Below are 21,137 nucleotides of genomic sequence, written 5' to 3' on the forward strand. Positions count from 1 at the left end.
CACCCCGTGGGGTCAGAATGATCACAAGAACGGTGAGCAAAAATCCCAGAACCACGCGGGGGGACCTAGTGAATGAACTGCAGAGAGCTGGGACCAATGTAACAAGGCCTGCCATAAGTAACACACTACGCCACCATGGACTCAGATCCTGCAGTGCCAGACGTGTCCCACTGCTTAAGCCAGTACATGTCCGGGCCCGTCTGAAGTTTGCTAGAGAGCATTTGGATGATCCAGAGGAGTTTTGGGAGAATGTCCTATGGTCTGATGAAACCAAACTGGACCTGTTTGGTAGAAACACAACTTGTCGTGTTTGGAGGAAAAAGAATACTGAGTTGCATCCATCAAACACCATACCTACTGTAAAGCATGGTGGTGGAAACATCATGCTTTGGAGCTGTTTCTCTGCAAAGGGGCCAGGACGACTGATCCGGGTACATGAAAGAATGAATGGGGCCATGTATCGTGAGATTTTGAGTGCAAACCTCCTTCCATCAGCAAGGGCATTGAAGATGAAACGTGGCTGGGTCTTTCAACATGACAATGATCCAAAGCACACCGCCAGGGCAATGAAGGAGTGGCTTCGTAAGAAGCATTTCAAGGTCCTGGAGTGGCCTAGCCAGTCTCCACATCTCAACCCTATAGAAAACCTTTGGAGGGAGTTGAAAGTCCGTGTTGCCAAGCGAAAAGCCAAAAACATCACTGCTCTAGAGGAGATCTGCATGGAGGAATGGGCCAACATACCAGCAACAGTGTGTGGCAACCTTGTGAAGACTTACAGAAAACGTAAGTTTGACCTCTGTCATTGCCAACAAAGGATATATTACAAAGTATTGAGATGAAATTTTGTTTCTGACCAAATACTTATTTTCCACCATAATATGCAAATAAAATGTTAAAAAAACAGACAATGTGATTTTCTGGATTTTTTTTTCTCAGTTTGTCTCCCATAGTTGAGGTCTATCTATGATGTAAATTACAGACGCCTCTCATCTTTTTAAGTGGTGGAACTTGCTCTATTGCTGACTGACTAAATACTTTTTTGCCCCACTGTATATATCATATATTTTTATATATATTTTTTTTTCAAGATTTTTAGTTTTCTCACGGATTTTTGTGTATATATTACTTTTTCTTGGTTTGATCATCCTGTGATAGAATAGATTTTTGTAGCATATAAACACTTTAATTATTATATCTCGTCTTCTTTTTAATATTTCTACAGTTAAATTATTTCATATCAATATTTTCTGTAAAAATTGCTCTTTTTGCTATATATTATATTTGGATCAATAAATATAACCCCAGGCTCATAATGCAAAGTGTCCAAGTACCATGTCCTGGGCACTATAAATCACTACTCCAAAAAGTACTGATATAATTAAAGGAGAACAGAAGGAGCATAGAACATACCAACGTAAAAAAGTACAAAATTTATTGAAACATAAACAAAAGACATAAACAAACACATACATGAAGATAAGGACACTAAAAAGCACCCCTAACACCCACACTGGTCCTCAAAGGTGTAGAACGTGTATAAGGCACCAGAAAAACGTGTCACGCAAGAGGCACAAAATGGGCAACCGTGTCCATATAGAGCACCCTGGGTCCTAGACTCAGCCCCTATGGTCTTAAGGTATAGACCTAAAGGGGGCTGACAGACAATGCTGCAATATAAACAGTCTATGATCCCAGAAACACTCTAAGAAACCGATAGCACTGCCGGTATAAGGAGAGCATATAGCATAATAGACGCAGTGAATTCAGTAACAGAAACGTACCTCTTACCCGGGTGAAGGGATCAAAAGAGTTGGGCGACACCCCCGACGCGCGTTTCGCACTAGCGTTCTCTTTGCTTTCTCAAGGGGAACTGTCTAAAACTCCACCGAAGAAGCCCTATATCCCATACTTCCGGTCACATGAAAAATCATGTGACCCGGAAGACATTACGGCTGCAAATGAACGGCGCATGCGTCCATGGCCCCCGACGCCGCAACCACCCCGCCCAGCCAGGCTACTGAGCCAAGCGAGTGACTGTTTATATTGCAGCATTGTCTGTCAGCCCCCTTTAGGTCTATACCTTAAGACCATAGGGGCTGAGTCTAGGACCCAGGGTGCTCTATATGGACACGGTTGCCCATTTTGTGCCTCTTGCGTGACACGTTTTTCTGGTGCCTTATACACGTTCTACACCTTTGAGGACCAGTGTGGGTGTTAGGGGTGCTTTTTAGTGTCCTTATCTTCATGTATGTGTTTGTTTATGTCTTTTGTTTATGTTTCAATAAATTTTGTACTTTTTTACGTTGGTATGTTCTATGCTCCTTCTGTTCTCCTTTAATTATATTAAATTTGGATACTGCATTCTGCACATATAACATTGGTAGGGATCTATATTGTTCTGGGTATTGCTGTTATTATATTGTATATTATATTATATTATTATTATATTATTATTTTATTGTCCTGTTGTGCGTACTGGTATTTGATTTTATATGTTGTTGTAATGTTGCTATTTTGAATTAATTTTAATGATTAAGATCCTGGTGTGGTGTTAATCTCTGGTGGGTCTATGGTCACGGGGTAGGAGTGTTTTCGCACGTATAATACGGCTTAGAAAAAAAAACAGAGATGGGAGCTGTCCCATAGATTAACATTGGTGCGAGTGCTATGTGATTTTTTTCTCGCATAGCACTCGTCCGTATTTCTCGTTAGTGTGCCTCCGGCCTAAGAGTTTTTTTTTCTTCTTGTTTATGTTTTTTATGTGTTTTTGTTTCACGAAGCAGTTTTGAAATAAACAGTTTGGAATTGTTTTTGTTTCCTAAAGCATTCTTTACAGCTTTCTGATTGTACAGTGCCTAGTTTGGAGCAGATTACCTCAGAAGTTGCGTCGAGAGGAGTGACAAGTAATTTATTTATTTCCCAACAGGCATTTATCAAAATCTGAAACGGAAAACAAGGCTTAAAAAACTGAACATATGAAACAAGTGTTTTTTCAATAGAAATTAACAGGAAGAGCCTTTCAAGCAATTTGAAGCATTTTTTCTGGCTTTTTTTTTAAGCAGACCCGATCTGTGTGCACATACCCTAACAGACTAAGGCCGGCTTCACACTCAGCGTATGAAAATACGGTCCGTATATTACGGCCGTAATACGCTGAAATGTCCCGAAAATAGTGGTCCGTAGCTCCTCCGTAGCCAGGGTGTGTCAGCGTTTTTTGCGCATGGCATCCTCCGTATGTAATCCGTATGGCATCCGTACTGCGTGGTTTTCTCGCAGGCTTGCAAAACCAACATACCGCTATAGAAATGATCCATGTGTCCCAAAAAGAAAAAAAAAATATATATATACTGTCTATATATATATATATATATGTCATTAGACACATATATGTATATATATTAATATTTATTCCAGCGCTATACAGCTTGAAAGCCGGTAATTCAATTACCGGCTTTTTCTTTCTCCTTCCTAAAAGCCGACATGATTTGAGACATGGTTTACATACAGTAAACCATGTCTTCTCTCCATTTTTTTTGCAGATTCCACACTACTAATGTCCGTACAGTGTATCTGCAAAATTTGGCCGTTCTAGCTCTTAAAATAAAGGGTTAAATGGCGGAAAAAATTGGCGTGGGCTCCCGCGCAATTTTCTCCGCCAGAGTAGTAAAGCCAGTGACTGAGGGCAGATATTAATAGCCTGGAGAGGGTCCATGGTTATTGGCCCCCCCCCTGGCTAAAAATATCTGCCCCCAGCCACCCCAGAAAAGGCACATCTGGAAGATGCGCCTATTCTGGCACTTGGCCACTCTCTTCCCATTCCCGTGTAGCGGTGGGATATGGGGTAATGAAGGGTTAATGCCACCTTGCTATTGTAAGGTGACATTAAGCCTAATTAATAATGGAGAGGCGTCAATTATGACACCTATCCATTATTAATCCAATTGAATGAAAGGGTTAAATAAAACACAAACACAATATTTAAAATTATTTTAATGAAATAAAAACAATGGTTGTTGGAGTATTTTATTCTACGCCCAATCCAATCACTGAAGACCCTCGTTCTGTGAAAGAAAAAACATAATAAACCAACAATATACTTACCCTCCGCAGATCTGTAACGTCCAACGATGTAAATCCTTCTGAAGGGGTTAAAACATTTTGCAGCAAGGAGCTTTGCTAATGCAGGCTGCTCCTCGCTGCAAAACCCCGGGGAATGAGTCTAAATATAGATCAATGAGCTATATTTAGCTTCATTTGCGGTGAGGCGCCCTCTGCTGGCTGTTTATAGATCGTGGGAACTTGCCTAGAAAGCCTGGGAGCTTTCAAGGAAAGTTCCCACGATCTATGAACAGCCAGCAGAGGGCGCCTCACCGCAAATGAAGCTAAATATAGCTCATTGATCTATTTTTAGACTCATTCCCCGGGGTTTTGCAGCGAGGAGCAGCCTGCATTAGCAAAGCTCCTTGCTGCAAAATGTTTTAACCCCTTCAGAAGGATTTACATCGTTGGACGTTACAGATCTGCGGAGGGTAAGTATATTGTTGGTTTATTATGTTTTTTCTTTCACAGAACGAGGGTCTTCAGTGATTGGATTGGGCGTAGAATAAAATACTCCAACAACCATTGTTTTTATTTCATTAAAATAATTTTAAATATTGTGTTTGTGTTTTATTTAACCCTTTCATTCAATTGGATTCATAATGGATAGGTGTCATAATTGACGCCTCTCCATTATTAATTAGGCTTAATGTCACCTTACAATAGCAAGGTGGCATTAACCCTTCATTACCCCATATCCCACCGCTACACGGGAATGGGAAGAGAGTGGCCAAGTGCCAGAATAGGCGCATCTTCCAGATGTGCCTTTTCTGGGGTGGCTGGGGGCAGATATTTTTAGCCAGGGGGGGGCCAATAACCATGGACCCTCTCCAGGCTATTAATATCTGCCCTCAGTCACTGGCTTTACTACTCTGGCGGAGAAAATTGCGCGGGAGCCCACGCCAATTTTTTCCGCCATTTAACCCTTTATTTTAAGAGCTAGAACGGCCAAATTTTGCAGATACACACTACTGACATTAGTAATGTGGAATCTGCAAAAAAAATGGAGAGAAGACATGGTTTACTGTATGTAAACCATGTATCAAATCATGTCGGGTTTTAGGAAGGAGAAAGAAAAAGCCGGTAATTGAATTACCGGCTTTCAAGCTGTATAGCGCTGGAATAAATATTAATATATATACATATATGTGTCTCACTGACATATATATATATATATATACCTATTCTATGTGTACACATTTATTCTACCTATTGGACTGTAAGCTGTCAGTGTGATTTTACTGTACACCGCACTGAATTGCCGGCTTTTCTCTCTAACAGCGCTGCGTATTTCTCGCAAGTCACACTGCTGGTCCGTGTGTAATCCGTATTTTTCACGCTTCCATAGACTTTCATTGGCGTATTTCTTGCGCAGTGCGGTGACAAACGCAGCATGCTGCGATTTTGTACGGCCGTAGAAAGCCGTATAATACTGATCAGTAAAATACGGCAGATAGGAGCAGGGGCATAGAGAATAATTGTGCCATATTTTTTGCGAGTTTTACGGACGTAGTTTCTGCGCTCTTACGTCCGTAAAACTCGCAAGTGTGAAGCCGGCCTAATAGTGATGAGTGAGCATGCTCGGATAAGGTTTTATCTGAGCACGTTCATGTCCTAATCGAGTACTTTCGGCGTGTCTAACAAGCAGACAGTCACTGCATGTGTTGTGGTTGTCAAACAGCCGCGGCGACTCAAGCATATTTTTCGAGCACACCAACTCGATTATGCTCTGATAACACCTTGTCCAAGCAAGCTCATTCCTCACTACTATCTAACAATGTTAAAGCAGTAATTAATACATACATAAGTAAATTAAGACATTAAAAAAGCGTAATAAATATTATCCACTGAGCTAAAATAGTTTTAAAAGTTAAAAAAAGACAATCATGTTTTCTCTTATCTGTTATTAAACCTAAATGCAGAAAATCTTTACATGGGCAGAAATACTGAATGCTTTGTTGTAACTCAACTTGGTTACAGATGGGCTCTTACTTTGGCTCCTCCTTATGTGCAGTTGATCTGAATGCTGACGGCCTATCAGACCTCCTGGTGGGGGCCCCTATGTACTCAGAGGTTAGAGACGAAGGACAAGTTACTGTGTACATCAACAGGGGAAATGTAAGTATGTCTTATGATACAATGCTGAACTTAGCAAAGATTCAAAGGTTAAATACATTTTTTTCAAATTTTTTAAATAATGATCAATATATTAAGCAATATCTATGTATAAATCTCACTGAATCTTGAACCTAAGCAGTTCCACCTACAATTGCCATCAGGAGTGTAAAAGAGCTTAGTGGGGAGCAATACAAATTCTAAGAAAATACTGTTGTGGTTTTTAGGTTTTTAAGGATATACAGCTCTGGCAAAAATTAAGAGACCACTGCAAAATGTTCAGTTTGTCTGATTTTTCTCCTTATAGGTATATTTTTGAGTAAAATGTAAATTGTTCATTTATTCTATAAACTTCTGACAACATGTCTCTGAATTTCCAAGCAATACATTTCAGATTTTTTTTCTGAAAAGGAGAAATGGTCAAAGTGAAAAAAAAAAAACAGTGCTTTCAGACCTCAAATAATGCGAAGAAAACAAGTTCATAATCATTTAGAAACAACAATACTAATGTTTTCACTCAGGATGAGTTCAGAAATCAATATTTTGTGGAATAACCATGATTTTTAATCACAGCTTTCATGCGTCTTGACATGTTTTCCACCAGTCTTTCACACTGCTTCTGGCACACAAAATGTAAAAATGTAAGCAGTTCTTCTTTGCTTGATGGCTTGTGACTATCCACCATCCTGTTGATTGCTTTCCAAAGGATTTCATTGGGGTTCAGGTCTTGAGATTGGGCTGCCCATGACAGGGTTTTGATGTGGTGGTCTCTTAATTTCTGCCAGAGTTGTATATAGAAAAAGAGATATTGGTCTTTATCATAAAGTGCAACTTTTTGCCACAGTTAGGTCCTGCTTCTCGGGCATATGCTCACCACTATGCTTTGCTTTCTTCAGGATCATATTAAGCTGAGTAGATAGAGTCCTATATGACCTCCTCGCTGTTGATTTCCCTTAGACATAAATCTCTTGCACTTGCAGACGTATAGTCATTTCCTAGAATTTACAGACTTCGTAACCCAGCATTACATTTGGCAGAGTTTCAACAATTGTGGGTCTTTCCTTCTTACGAAATGTTTTTTATGACATGAAAAGAAAAATCATGGATGTACAGCTTTGCTAGCTGGAAATGGAAGATCCTCTGTTTACTGCTTCCCTAGTGAACCCATTACATTAATCGAGTTTCTATTGTCTGGGGCCTAAATTTGGTTTTGTTTCATTTCTCTCTGGTTTACAAATTTCAAACGTTATTTTCTATTCAACAGAATCATATTTTTGTAATTTTTCTTTAAAAGAGGTTCTTTTTTAATTCATTTTATTAATTCTAAAATTTGAACTGTTATTATGTCTGCTGGAATGTCTTTAAGAATAAAAAATACCAATGTTTAGTGATTTGCCAACTAAAGGAAAGATGAGCCATAATGACCTCTGCATATTAGTAGACAAGTGTCCAAACTTTGGGTGCTGCGTAAAGGGAACCTGCCAGTAGGATCAATGCTCCTGAGCCATCTATATGGGCATGCACGTCTTAGAAAGTTGAATAAAATGATACCTAGATACCTGTGCAAATTGCCTTTTCAGAGGGGAAGAGCACGTGAACTCTAATGCCACCTACTGGAAGTAGCAATCCTAAAAGTCAATTAACGGGCCTTGCCATATGATTTTAGAATTAACTTTTAGGATCGCTACTTCCAGTAGGTGAAAATATACATACCATGAGCTACGGCCTTCCCAAAACCCTGTCTGATGACAAATGCATACTTAGCAGGATGCTAGTTTTTTCTATGTTAGCTGTTTTTGATATTAGTGGTAGGACCCGCAATATTATGGGAACCCTTGACGTTGGGTTGCGAGCTTACTTTATTTTGGCCAAAATATTAAACCAATACCTCATATAGTGTATGTATTTATCATATGCATGCATTTTTTTGCACTATATCATATCCTTTTCTGCAGGATGTGGCCAGGCCTCTTTATGTTGGCTAGGTTTTTCTGGGGCGTCTTTCACTGTGCGCTGCATTTTATAGTGCTGGGCAGCCCGCCTGTTAATACAAGGGGCGTCATCAATAGGTTGCATACAGACACTGTGCACCGCACCTATCAGTGTGACTGGCGTCCTATGTGAGTTATATCAATGTGCATTTTTTCTGCTAGACAGCCAACCCCTGCAATGTTTGGTTGGGGTGGTTGTTTTTATCAAGTAGTTTGCACCTGTGCCGCTCCTAGCCTTTATCAGTGGAGGCCTGCTGCATCCTGCTAAGTGTGCATTTGTCATCAGACAGGGTTTTGGGAAGGCCGTATCTCATGGTATGTAATTTTTCTGAGTTTTTTCGCTACTTCCAGTAGGTGGCACAAGAGTTCAAGTCCTTTTCCTCTCTGAAGAAGCAATTTGCATATTTAATTTCCCAGAAGAGCATTGCATGGCTTATAAGTTTTATCAATCTGACATGCCACTGCTGGCATGTCACTCTCCACAAGGAGAAACGTTACCCCTTAATTCCCAACCTTGATATCTGCAATCCAATGTCTTATTCCAGAGAAATCCATGTTTTTCTGTAAATAAGCAGTTAAGATTTGTGGTCCAAACACTGATCTCTCTAAGAATTTGCCTCTAGATCTTACATTAGATAAAAGGGGGTGTTATCAGTGTGTGAGACATATAGATCAGGAGAGCAGACTGTCAGTCGTTACATGTCTCACACTAGTAACACCCCGTTTCATTTGAAATAAACTCTGGAGGCAGATTCTCAGGGAGACCTATGTCCCGCCCTTAGATCTTAACAGCTCACTTACATATTAAGAAAAACGTGGATTGCTCTGGAATAATACATCGGATCAGAGATATCAATGTAACATTTTATTCAGTTTCCTATGACCTATGAGTCCATATATACAGTTTAGGAGGGTTGATCCTACTGACAGATTCCAAGCCCTCCCCTTGCAGACAGCATTTGACCAACTAGCCAATGAATAATTGAGAGACTACATTGCTACATGATCTATGCAACATGTAAGGTCTATTGTACAATGAGCAACAAGTTTTACTGTTAAAATGTAATCATTTCTATAGTAATTTACTCTTGATTGTTTTTCATAGTTTATAAAAAGCCTACTTCCCAGTGTCATATAGAAAGCTCATTCCCTTCTCAGGTGCTTCCTGCCTGTGAAAAAGGCATTGTCCATTGGGATATGATTCTGTTAATACGTGTGCTGTTTTCATAATTATTTTTGTGTTTCCTGTTGCTAGGGTGTAATGGATGAACAGATTTCATTGAATGGAGACAATGCATATAATGCACACTTTGGAGAAAGCATGGCTAGCCTTGGAGATATTGATGATGATGGGTATCCAGGTGAGTACTTAGTAATGCCATTTTCATTCTTATAGACCATATACAACTGCTTGATTTGTTACAGTTTTACGCCTGTCACTAAACAGCAAAACCACAAAAAGAGGACTTAAAAATCCTCCAAAAATTCAAGAACAGCAGAAAAAAAGGCAGTGATGTTTACCTGCCCAGGCCTCCAAACAAATACACGGCATCCTGATTTGCATTTGTTTGGAGGCCTGGGCAGATAAAAATCGCTGCCTTTTTTCTGCTGTTTTTGAGTTTTAAGCCTGTATATATTTTATTCTGTACATTTTTGATTATTTATCATTACAAATTGCATATTTGTATATTTTTCATCTATATTGGTAGGTAAAACCCAAGAAAGCAAACAAACAAAACAAAATGAGCATATACCCTACAGCGAGTAAATAAGTAAATAGTAAAAGCACATGTAGATAATATAGGATACTTAGTAAACGCTATTTTGATCAAAAGAGCATAAAAGCCGTCACACCACAACAAGGGGTACCCATCAGGATGGTCTTAATGTATCTCTAATATTAAAACCTCACTATGTGTCAAATGACCTCAATGTGAATAAGGACAAAGCAGGAAAAGGCCTGACTGAGACACCATCCAGGGGAAGCTGTACAGATGAAATACTTAGCTCAGAAAGTGGGACCACTCTCTGGTTTGTGCAAAGAACAAGAGATTATGGCAAAACCAAAGAAATGAGATGTACTCTAAGCAGGTATAGTTGTAAAGTGTAAGGGCAAGTTCACACTGTGGCTGTAAAAACAATATAAGGTATATGGTAAGGTAAACTGTAAGTCACTTCAGGTCTTGATGTAGTCTAACGTGTAACATCTCTTCCTGTAGAGAAGGTGAAGTCAACATAAGGAGACTTACAGGCCATGACATACTTTTCTCGGAAGTTAAATATTGAAAATGCCTCTTCAGAGGGAGATGACTTAAACCGATATGCAATCTATTGGGTTTAGCAATCCTGAAATTCAGTATCGACCCTTTAATGAGACTTGACTTAAAATAAAAAAAGGAAAAAGGACGATGCTTTGCGTGATACATTTTGGCAAATTAGTGTACAAAGCAGTGGTACATAACAAGGAGGTGTTCACCTATAAACTGTCGTTAGAAGCATATCTCACCCTGTTACAAGGCAACGGGTAAAGAGGACGGTAATGACAGATGATGCCTCGCTTCTCCTGACATGCCGTTATTTCTCTAAAGGAGTTCTGGACTGTTCAACAAACAATAGTAGGTTTGTATATACTGGAAAATAAATGCTATACTCGGCACTGTCACTCACACAGAATGTTCAAAGATAAACGTAAAAGATATTATTTTATTTATGCAGCATCTTAAAAGAATGTGCATTTCGGGGATCTGCTCTTCTTCGTCAGACCAAAAACAACGCATATTACATTTTAGCATTGTACATCCAGTATGTGGTACAAAAGTTCAAATCCGCTTCCTCTCTGAAGAGGCAATTTGCATGTTTCGATGTAGCACATGATCTTTCTAAGTTCTTTTCTAGTGCCCTCCACATTAGAATAGACAATGTTTTCATGATATCCACCCAATGTGTTCAGTTCTGATGTGAGAAGAAACTTCTAGTGCAGTGATCCCAGTTGACTTGTGTTGCTTATTAGGATGAGTCACTCCATCACCAGTTTACTAGACAATCTGGATCCTAGGTTTGATCTACAGGTTATGTACGTCCGCAATCATTAGACCCTTTAGGAGGACATTTTATGTAGGTGTCATATGAACAACAGAGGGCACCAAGAGTTGTTAACAACAGAAATGTAATTTTTATTCATTGGACAACCCCTTTAGGATTGCAGATCTTTCTTATAATGGGAAAGAGAAGACATTTGAGAGACATTTATTAATGAAAATTGAAACAAAATTTTGTCATTTACTGCAAAACAACTTTTGACAAATTCAACAAAATTTCACCTAGTTTTACAATGTAAACTTTGGGTAATAGTTGAGGGTTTTTTGCATTATATGGGTGCAGTTCTCAATTTCCTCACTTTGCTCTAGGTCTGTTCATAACAAACATGCTCGATTGCATATATGTATAAAGGTGAATTTTCCAGGTCATTTGCATATTATGTATGAATATTAAAATAGATGAACACAGACCTAACATGTTTGCATATTTACTTCTATGCCGAATTGTAGATGTGATCATTGAGAAGAGAATGTTTTCTGGCCAAGTAAAAACATTAGATTTAAAAAATCATGTTTACCCTCATGGACTTTAGTTTTACATCTACAGATCTCCATTAATTAAAATCAAAGTACACTCAGCATTACTAGTAGCATTTAAGTAAAAGTACAAAACCTCAAGAACTTTTCTTGCTTATAAGTATTGTCCGGTGTTTTTATGTCTATACGCAACACAGTATCACCTTTAGTTATTTTGTGGAGAGTGTTGATGTCTCTGTTTTATCACAAGATACATTTAGACTTTTCTGCTGTAAAGCGTAAAGAAGATCTGTCATCAGTCTACACTAGTCTATTCAGAAAACATTTGTGCAGTTTGACTAGTAGGAGTTCTCAGAGATAATTTATGAGGCTGGTGTATTAATGAGGATCGAGACCCTCTCTCACTGATTTTCAGTTGTCAATTTGTAGGAGTATTCAGTGCAGGGTCCTGCAGCTCAGGATGCTGATATAGGGGATTGTTACACTGATGAGTGCTGTGAAATGGCTTGGCTGGGTAAGGAGGACCAATATTGCATTTTAGGTGGAGGAAAGAGTAAGTGAGGAATATTGTTGCAGTGAGTGAGCACCATCAGAGAATCTGGTGGTGTTCTATACTGCATAGTGAGGGACTAATATGATCATATACAAGAAAGTATGAATAAACCACGTTGAAACCTCTACAATTTTTGAAATTCTTCTTACGACAGCGCGGGGATGATCCTTTTTTCTCCTAAGTGTGTGCTTCAATCAGGTCCTGCACTAACCTGTGGATCTGCAGCAGCTGCCATTAATATATGTCCTTCCTTCAATCTCACCAGGTGAGTAGTTCTCTTGGTGGGCAACTTTGTGTAACGTTTGATAAGACCCTATTTGCACTTTTGTCTCTCTCTCTTTTCTCATACAAGAAAGAGGACATGTAGAATACTGCAGTAGTGGCTGACCATGTATACTGCTAGAAGGAACTGTAGTGTTATAAAAGAGATAGAAGATACAAAGAGACAGAAGAACGCTGATAGTTTTGACTAGTCAGTGCTAGCAAAAGTATACATGCCCTGCCACTGAGTGAAAAGTAGTTACCGTGACTGCCTGTCCTGAAACCAACTACAAGGCCTGTCTTCCTAATAATACTAAGTGATTGGACCAGCTGGGTAAAGGGAAGACTTTCAGAAGCATTACTGTTCCTTCTAAGGAGAACTACTGATAGGTGTAATCATGACAGGAGGGCCACCGGACCCTCAGGTTTCAACGGAAACCTACAATTGAAGGCCATGACCAAACAGTCAACCTTCATGGAACAAGCTGGAGCCCAGAATCTCTCCTTGGGTCTGTATCCCCTCCAGTGAATAAGCTATGGAGAGAATTTCGGACCTGCCGAGAATCAACAATCCTCTGCACACTGACTGGACAAACTCCTTTTAACAGGGATTTGTAGAACACATTTGGGATGCGAAGCATCTTAGCAGGTCTGAAATTAAAAGCCACCGGATTTACTACCTCCAGAATCTCATATGGCCCAATAAATTTAGGGCCCAATTTCACTGGCGGTGCTTCAGCTTAATGTTTTTGGATGATAGCTAATCCTTATCACCTGAATTAAAGATGGAATCTGTCTAACGTTTCCTATTGGCCTTCCGTTTTTTTGCAAAGCTGAGCCACCCCAATATTATTTTGAACCTCCCTCCAAACATCCCCAAGTTTCCATATGACCACCTCTACTTGAGAACACCCATAACTCATCCTACAAAACCATAATTTCACCCGGACCTGAACCCAACCTAACAAATTGAACTCCAAACTGCTATTATTTTGAACACACCCCTTTCAATTAATTATTATAATTTTTTTTTCTCTGCTATGTTGTGCATAAATATGTGATTCTTCAGAATTTGTTTTAGTCTTTGCCTGATGAAGAGACCTGTGTAGTCTCGAATGCTTGCAATTTGTTACCATCTTTTCAGTTAGCCATTAAAAGGTATCAACCACTGAGGACTCTCAATTCTAAATATTTTTCTATCTACTGGCTAACACGCTACCAAGATATATATCTTTCCCTTATTCTAATACAGAGACTCAAAAACCTGCAGATCATGAATATGGAGTTTGTTGGTTTTTGCGCCAACTGGTAAATTGTTTGACATGTGGTAATATAATTTATACCAAAAACATTGATTAATCTGGTTAGTCATATTGGACTGCTATTATTTTGAACACTACTGTAACTATAGGATTACTAATGGATAGGTGTCTTATAGACGCCTCTCCATTACTAAGCCGTGAGCTGGATGTCACCGGACAATACAAAGGTGACATCAACCCCACAAATATTACCTCACTTCCCACCACCGCAGGGCAAGTGGGAAGAGCCGAGCAAAGCACTAGAATTGGCGCGTCTAATACATGTGTGTTATGTTTGCTAATGACAGGTGTTATGAAGGCAATCCAGAAACACAGTGTGCTTAGCGATCAGAACGCACACAGTGATCTGACAAATACCCAAAAATACAAGAACGAGCTCTGAGACGTGGAAACTCTGTAGACTGCACACCTGATCCTATCCTAAACACAACTAAAAGCGGCTGTGGATTGCGCCTAACAACTACCTAGGCAACTCGGCACAGCCTAAGAAACTAGCTAGCCTGAAGATAGAAAAATAGGCCTGACTTGCCCCAGAGAAATTCCCCAAAGGAAAAGGCAGCCCCCCACATATAATGACTGTGAGTAAGATGAAAAGACAAAACGTAGGGATGAAATAGATTCAGCAAAGTGGGGCCCGATATTCTAGGACAGAGCGAGGACAGTAAAGCGAACTTTGCAGTCTACAAAAAGCCCTAAAGCAAAACCACGCAAAGGGGGCAAAAAAAAACCCACCGTGCCGAACTAACGGCACGGCGGTACACCCTTTGCGTCTTAGAGCTTCCAGCAAAACAAAAGACAAGCTGGACAGAAAAAAAGCAACAAAAAAGCAAAAAGCACTTAGCTATACAGAGCAGCAGGTCACAGGAACAATCAGGAGAAGCTCAGATCCAACACTGAAACATTGACAAGGAGCAAGGATAGCAGCATCAGGCGGAGTTAAGTAATGAAGCAGTTAATGAGCTCACCAGAACACCTGAGGGAGGAAGCTCAGAAGCTGCAGTACCACTTGTGACCACAGGAGTGAATTCAGCCACAGAATTCACAACAGTACCCCCCCCCTTGAGGAGGGGTCACCGAACCCTCACCAGAGCCCCCAGGCCGACCAGGATGAGCCACATGAAAGGCACGAACAAGATCGGAAGCATGAACATCAGAGGCAAAAACCCAGGAATTATCTTCCTGAGCATAACCCTTCCATTTAACCAGATACTGGAGTTTCCGTCTAGAAACACGAGAATCCAAAATCTTCTCCACAATATACTCCAATTCCCCCTCCACCAAAACCGGGGCAGGAGGCTCAACAGATGGAACCATAGGTGCCACGTATCTCCGCAACAACGACCTATGGAATACATTATGTATGGAAAAGGAGTCTGGGAGGGTCAAATGAAAAGACACAGGATTGAGAACCTCAGAAATCCTATACGGACCAATAAAACGAGGTTTAAATTTAGGAGAGGAAACCTTCATAGGAATATGACGAGAAGATAACCAAACCAGATCCCCAACACGAAGTCGGGGACCTACACGGCGTCTGCGATTAGCGAAAAGTTGAGCTTTCTCCTGGGACAAGATCAAATTGTCCACTACCTGAGTCCAGATCTGCTGCAACCTATCCACCACAGAATCCACACCAGGACAGTCCGAAGACTCAACCTGTCCTGAAGAGAAACGAGGATGGAACCCAGAATTGCAAAAAAATGGAGAAACCAAGGTAGCCGAGCTGGCCCGATTATTAAGGGCGAACTCAGCCAACGGCAAAAAGGACACCCAATCATCCTGGTCTGCAGAAACAAAACATCTCAGATATGTTTCCAAGGTCTGATTGGTTCGTTCGGTCTGGCCATTAGTCTGAGGATGGAAAGCCGAGGAAAAGGATAGGTCAATGCCCATCCTACCACAAAAGGCTCGCCAAAACCTTGAAACAAACTGGGAACCTCTGTCAGAAACAATATTCTCAGGAATGCCATGCAACCGAACCACATGCTGAAAGAACAAAGGTACCAAATCAGAGGAGGAAGGCAATTTAGCCAAGGGCACCAGATGGACCATTTTAGAAAAGCGATCACAGACCACCCAAATGACTGACATCTTTTGAGAAACGGGAAGGTCAGAAATGAAATCCATCGAAATATGTGTCCAAGGCCTCTTTGGGACCGGCAAGGGCAAAAGCAACCCACTGGCACGAGAACAGCAGGGCTTAGCCCTAGCACAAATCCCACAGGACTGCACAAAAGTACGTACATCCCGTGACAGAGATGGCCACCAGAAGGATCTAGCCACTAACTCTCTGGTACCAAAGATTCCAGGATGACCAGCCAACACCGAACAATGAAGTTCAGAGATAAGTTTATTAGTCCACCTATCAGGGACGAACAGTTTCTCTGCTGGACAACGATCAGGTTTATTCGCCTGAAATTTTTGCAGCACCCGCCGCAAATCAGGGGAGATGGCAGACACAATGACTCCTTCCTTGAGGATACCCGCTGGCTCAGATAAACCCGGAGAGTCGGGCACAAAACTCCTAGACAGAGCATCCGCCTTCACATTTTTAGAGCCCGGAAGGTACGAAATCACAAAGTCGAAGCGGGCAAAAAATAACGACCAACGGGCCTGTCTAGGATTCAAGCGCTTGGCAGACTCGAGATAAGTCAAGTTCTTATGATCAGTCAATACCACCACGCGATGCTTAGCTCCTTCAAGCCAATGACGCCACTCCTCGAATGCCCACTTCATGGCCAGCAACTCTCGATTGCCCACATCATAATTACGCTCAGCGGGCGAAAACTTCCTGGAAAAGAAAGCACATGGTTTCATCACTGAGCAATCAGAACCTCTCTGTGACAAAACCGCCCCTGCTCCAATCTCAGAAGCATCAACCTCGACCTGGAACGGAAGAGAAACATCTGGCTGACACAACACAGGGGCAGAACAAAAACGACGCTTCAACTCCTGAAAAGCTTCCACAGCAGCAGAAGACCAATTAACCAAATCAGCACCCTTCTTGGTCAAATCGGTCAATGGTTTGGCAATGCTAGAAAAATTACAGATGAAGCGACGATAAAAATTAGCAAAGCCCAGGAACTTTTGCAGACTTTTCAGAGATGTCGGCTGAATCCAATCCTGGATGGCTTGGACCTTAACTGGATTCATCTCGATAGTAGAAGGGGTAAAGATGAACCCCAAAAATGAAACTTTCTGCACACCGAAGAGACACTTTGATCCCTTCACAAACAAAGAGTTAGCACGCAGGACCTGAAAAACCATTCTGACCTGCTTCACATGAGACTCCCAATCATCTGAGAAGATCAAAATGTCATCCAAGTAAACAATCAGGAATTTATCCAGATACTCACGGAAGATGTCATGCCTAAAAGACTGAAACACAGATGGAGCATTGGCAAGTCCGAACGGCATCACTAGATACTCAAAATGACCCTCGGGCGTATTGAATGCAGTTTTCCATTCATCTCCTTGCCTGATTCTCACCAGATTATACGCACCACGAAGATCTATCTTAGTGAACCAACTAGCCCCCTTAATCCGAGCAAACAAGTCAGATAACAATGGCAAGGGATACTGAAATTTAACAGTGATCTTATTAAGAAGGCGGTAATCAATACACGGTCTCAGCGTACCATCCTTCTTGGCTACAAAGAAGAACCCTGCTCCCAGTGGTGATGACGATGGGCGAATATGTCCCTTCTCCAGGGATTCCTTCACATAACTGCGCATAGCGGCGTGTTCGGGCACGGATAAATTAAATAATCGACCTTTAGGGAATTTACTACCAGGAATCAAATTGATAGCACAATCACAATCCCTATGCGGAGGTAGAGCATCGGACTTGGGCTCTTCAAATACATCCTGATAATCAGACAAGAACTCTGGGACCTCAGAAGGGGTGGATGACGAAATCGACAAAAATGGAACATCACCATGTACCCCCTGACAACCCCAGCTGGATACCGACATGGAATTCCAATCCAATACTGGATTATGGGTTTGTAGCCATGGCAACCCCAACACGACCACATCATGCAGATTATGCAACACCAGAAAGCGAATAACTTCCTGATGTGCAGGAGCCATGCACATGGTCAGCTGGGCCCAGTATTGAGGTTTATTCTTGGCCAAAGGTGTAGCATCAATTCCTCTCAATGGAATAGGACACCGCAAAGGCTCCAAGAAAAACCCACAACGTTTAGCATAATCCAAATCCATCAGATTCAGGGCAGCGCCCGAATCCACAAACGCCATGACAGAAAACGACGACAAAGAGCATATCAAGGTAATGGACAGAAGGAATTTGGACTGTACAGTACCAATGACGGCAGACCTAGCGGACCGCTTAGTGCGCTTAGGACAATCAGAAATAGCATGAGTGGAATCACCACAGTAGAAACACAGACCATTCAGACGTCTGTATTCCTGCCGTTCAACTCTAGTCATAGTCCTATCGCACTGCATAGGCTCAGGTTTAACCTCAGGCAGTACCGCCAAATGGAGCGCAGATTTACGCTCGCGCAAGCGTCGACCGATCTGAATGGCCAAAGACAAAGACTCATTCAAACCAGCAGGCATAGGAAATCCCACCATGACATCCTTTAGAGCCTCAGAGAGACCCTTTCTGAACAAAGCTGCCAGCGCAGATTCATTCCACTGAGTGAGTACTGACCATTTCCTAAATTTCTGACAATATACTTTTATATCATCCTGACCCTGGCACAAAGCCAGCAAATTTTTCTCAGCCTGATCCACTGAATTAGGCTCATCGTACAGCAATCCGAGCGCCAGGAAAAACGCATCGACACTACTCAATGCAGGGTCTCCTGGCGCAAGAGAAAATGCCCAGTCTTGAGGGTCGCCACGCAAAAAAGAAATAATAATCAAAACCTGTTGAATAGGATTACCAGAAGAATGAGGTTTCAAGGCCAGAAATAGCTTACAATTATTTTTGAAACTTAGAAACTTAGTTCTATCTCCAAAAAACAAATCAGGAATAGGAATTCTTGGTTCTAACATAGATTTCTGATCAATAGTATCTTGAATTTTTTGTACATTTATAACGAGATTATCCATTGAAGAGCACAGACCCTGAATATCCATGTCCACACCTGTGTCCAGAATCACCCAAATGTCTAGGGGAAAAAAAAATGAACACAGAGCAGAAAAAAAAAAAAAAAAAATGATGTCAGAACTTTTTCTTTCCCTCTATTGAGAATCATTAGTTTTGGCTCCTTGTACTGTTATGTTTGCTAATGACAGGTGTTATGAAGGCAATCCAGAAACACAGTGTGCTTAGCGATCAGAGCGCACACAGTGATCTGACAAATACCCAAAAATACAAGAACGAGCTCTGAGACGTGGAAACTCTGTAGACTGCACACCTGATCCTATCCTAAACACAACTAAAAGCGGCTGTGGATTGCGCCTAACAACTACCTAGGCAACTCGGCACAGCCTAAGAAACTAGCTAGCCTGAAGATAGAAAAATAGGCCTGACTTGCCCCAGAGAAATACCCCAAAGGAAAAGGCAGCCCCCCACATATAATGACTGTGAGTAAGATGAAAAGACAAAACGTAGGGATGAAATAGATTCAGCAAAGTGGGGCCCGATATTCTAGGACAGAGCGAGGACAGTAAAGCGAACTTTGCAGTCTACAAAAAACTATAAAGCAAAACCACGCAAAGGGGGCAAAAAAACCCCCACCGTGCCGAACTAACGGCACGGCGGTACACCCTTTGCGTCTCAGAGCTTCCAGCAAAACAAAAGACAAGCTGGACAGAAAAAAAGCAACAAAAAAGCAAAAAGCACTTAGCTATACAGAGCAGCAGGTCACAGGAACAATCAGGAGAAGCTCAGATCCAACACTGAAACATTGACAAGGAGCAAGGATAGCAGCATCAGGCGGAGTTAAGTAATGAAGCAGTTAACGAGCTCACCAGAACACCTGAGGGAGGAAGCTCAGAAGCTGCAGTACCACTTGTGACCACAGGAGTGAATTCAGCCACAGAATTCACAACACATGTGCCTTTTCTGGGTGACTGTGAGCTGCTATTTTTAGGCTGGGGGCCAATATCCATGACCCCTTACCAGCCTGAGAATACCAGCACCAAGCTGTCTACTTTACCTTGGCTGATTGTCAAAAATGGGGGGGACCCTACCCCATTTTTTTAATAATTAACAAAACAGTGGGGACCCCTATATTCTTGATAACTACAGTAGCCTTTCTAATGCTGACAGATGAGGGTTGCAGCCCCTAGCTGTCAGTTTTGCCTGGCTGATTATCAAAAACACATGGGAACCCACGCCATTTTTTAAAAATTATTTATTTAGAGTGCAGGCGCCGGCTGATGAATACTCCCATCAGCCTCTGCCTGCGCTTGCTGTTATTAACAGCAGCAGGCATAGGCTGATGGAAGTAGTAGCCTCATCAGCTGATGACAGTGACTGGAGGTAAACTTTTTATCTCCGATATCAGCTGTGGACTCACGTTATTATTTGACAGCGTGGCAACTTTGGCTGTCTGACTGGCGGTAATGATTTTACCACCAATTAGAAGTAGTGTTTGCCATGCTGTTATGCACATGACACGGCAAGAAACACACGATGTTCAAGGGGCTGAACTCGAACAGTAACATGGACTTCCTGATGATTTCCATGTTTTGTGTCCGTGCCCGAACAATAGGCGTTCGGAACAGACGCCAAACTTTACTGTTCAGGTTCATCAATCTCTATAGAGTAATGGAAGAAAAATGGAGGATGGAGGTTCTGGAGGAGAAACTGAATCAAGGTTGAGTGATAAGTCCTCAACCCTAGAAACTAGAAAAAAATAAGGATCATATGGCCTGTGTTGGGTTTAACTATTTAGCTGAATCAATATAAGCTAAATTTTTATGATCTTTCACCACAGTGACCTTATGACTATCTGCCTCCAAAAAGTCTCCATTCATCAAAAGCTAATTTGACAGTGAGCAGCTCGCGGTTCCCAACATCATCATTTCTTTCAGCAGATGAAAATTTCCTAGAGAAAAATGCACATGATCTCAAGTTGATCAGAGTTTAGGAACCTTTTGATAATACAGCCCCCACCCCGACCTCTGAAGCATCCACTTCCACAGTGAACGTTTTCCAGAGATCTGGTTGCATTAAAATTGGAGTGGAAGTGGAACACTCATTCAGTTTATTAAAGGCCCCAGTAGCATCCGACGAGCAAAA

The 21,137-nt window shown here is 41.3% G+C and overlaps 1 protein-coding gene across 1 annotated transcript in view; it reads left to right on the forward strand.

Moving 5' to 3' along the window:
• The window catches only part of ITGA9 (integrin subunit alpha 9), a 720,867-nt gene that overhangs the window by 236,063 nt on the left and 463,667 nt on the right, over window positions 1-21,137 (forward strand). The window contains exons 9-10 of the mRNA XM_069730329.1: window positions 6,079-6,216; window positions 9,460-9,565. Coding sequence (XP_069586430.1) covers window positions 6,079-6,216; window positions 9,460-9,565 — 244 coding nt within the window. The remainder of the gene's footprint in view (window positions 1-6,078; window positions 6,217-9,459; window positions 9,566-21,137) is intronic.

The sequence above is a fragment of the Ranitomeya imitator genome, chromosome 6, assembly GCF_032444005.1.
Source record: "Ranitomeya imitator isolate aRanImi1 chromosome 6, aRanImi1.pri, whole genome shotgun sequence".
Classification (NCBI taxonomy): Eukaryota; Metazoa; Chordata; class Amphibia; order Anura; family Dendrobatidae; genus Ranitomeya; species Ranitomeya imitator.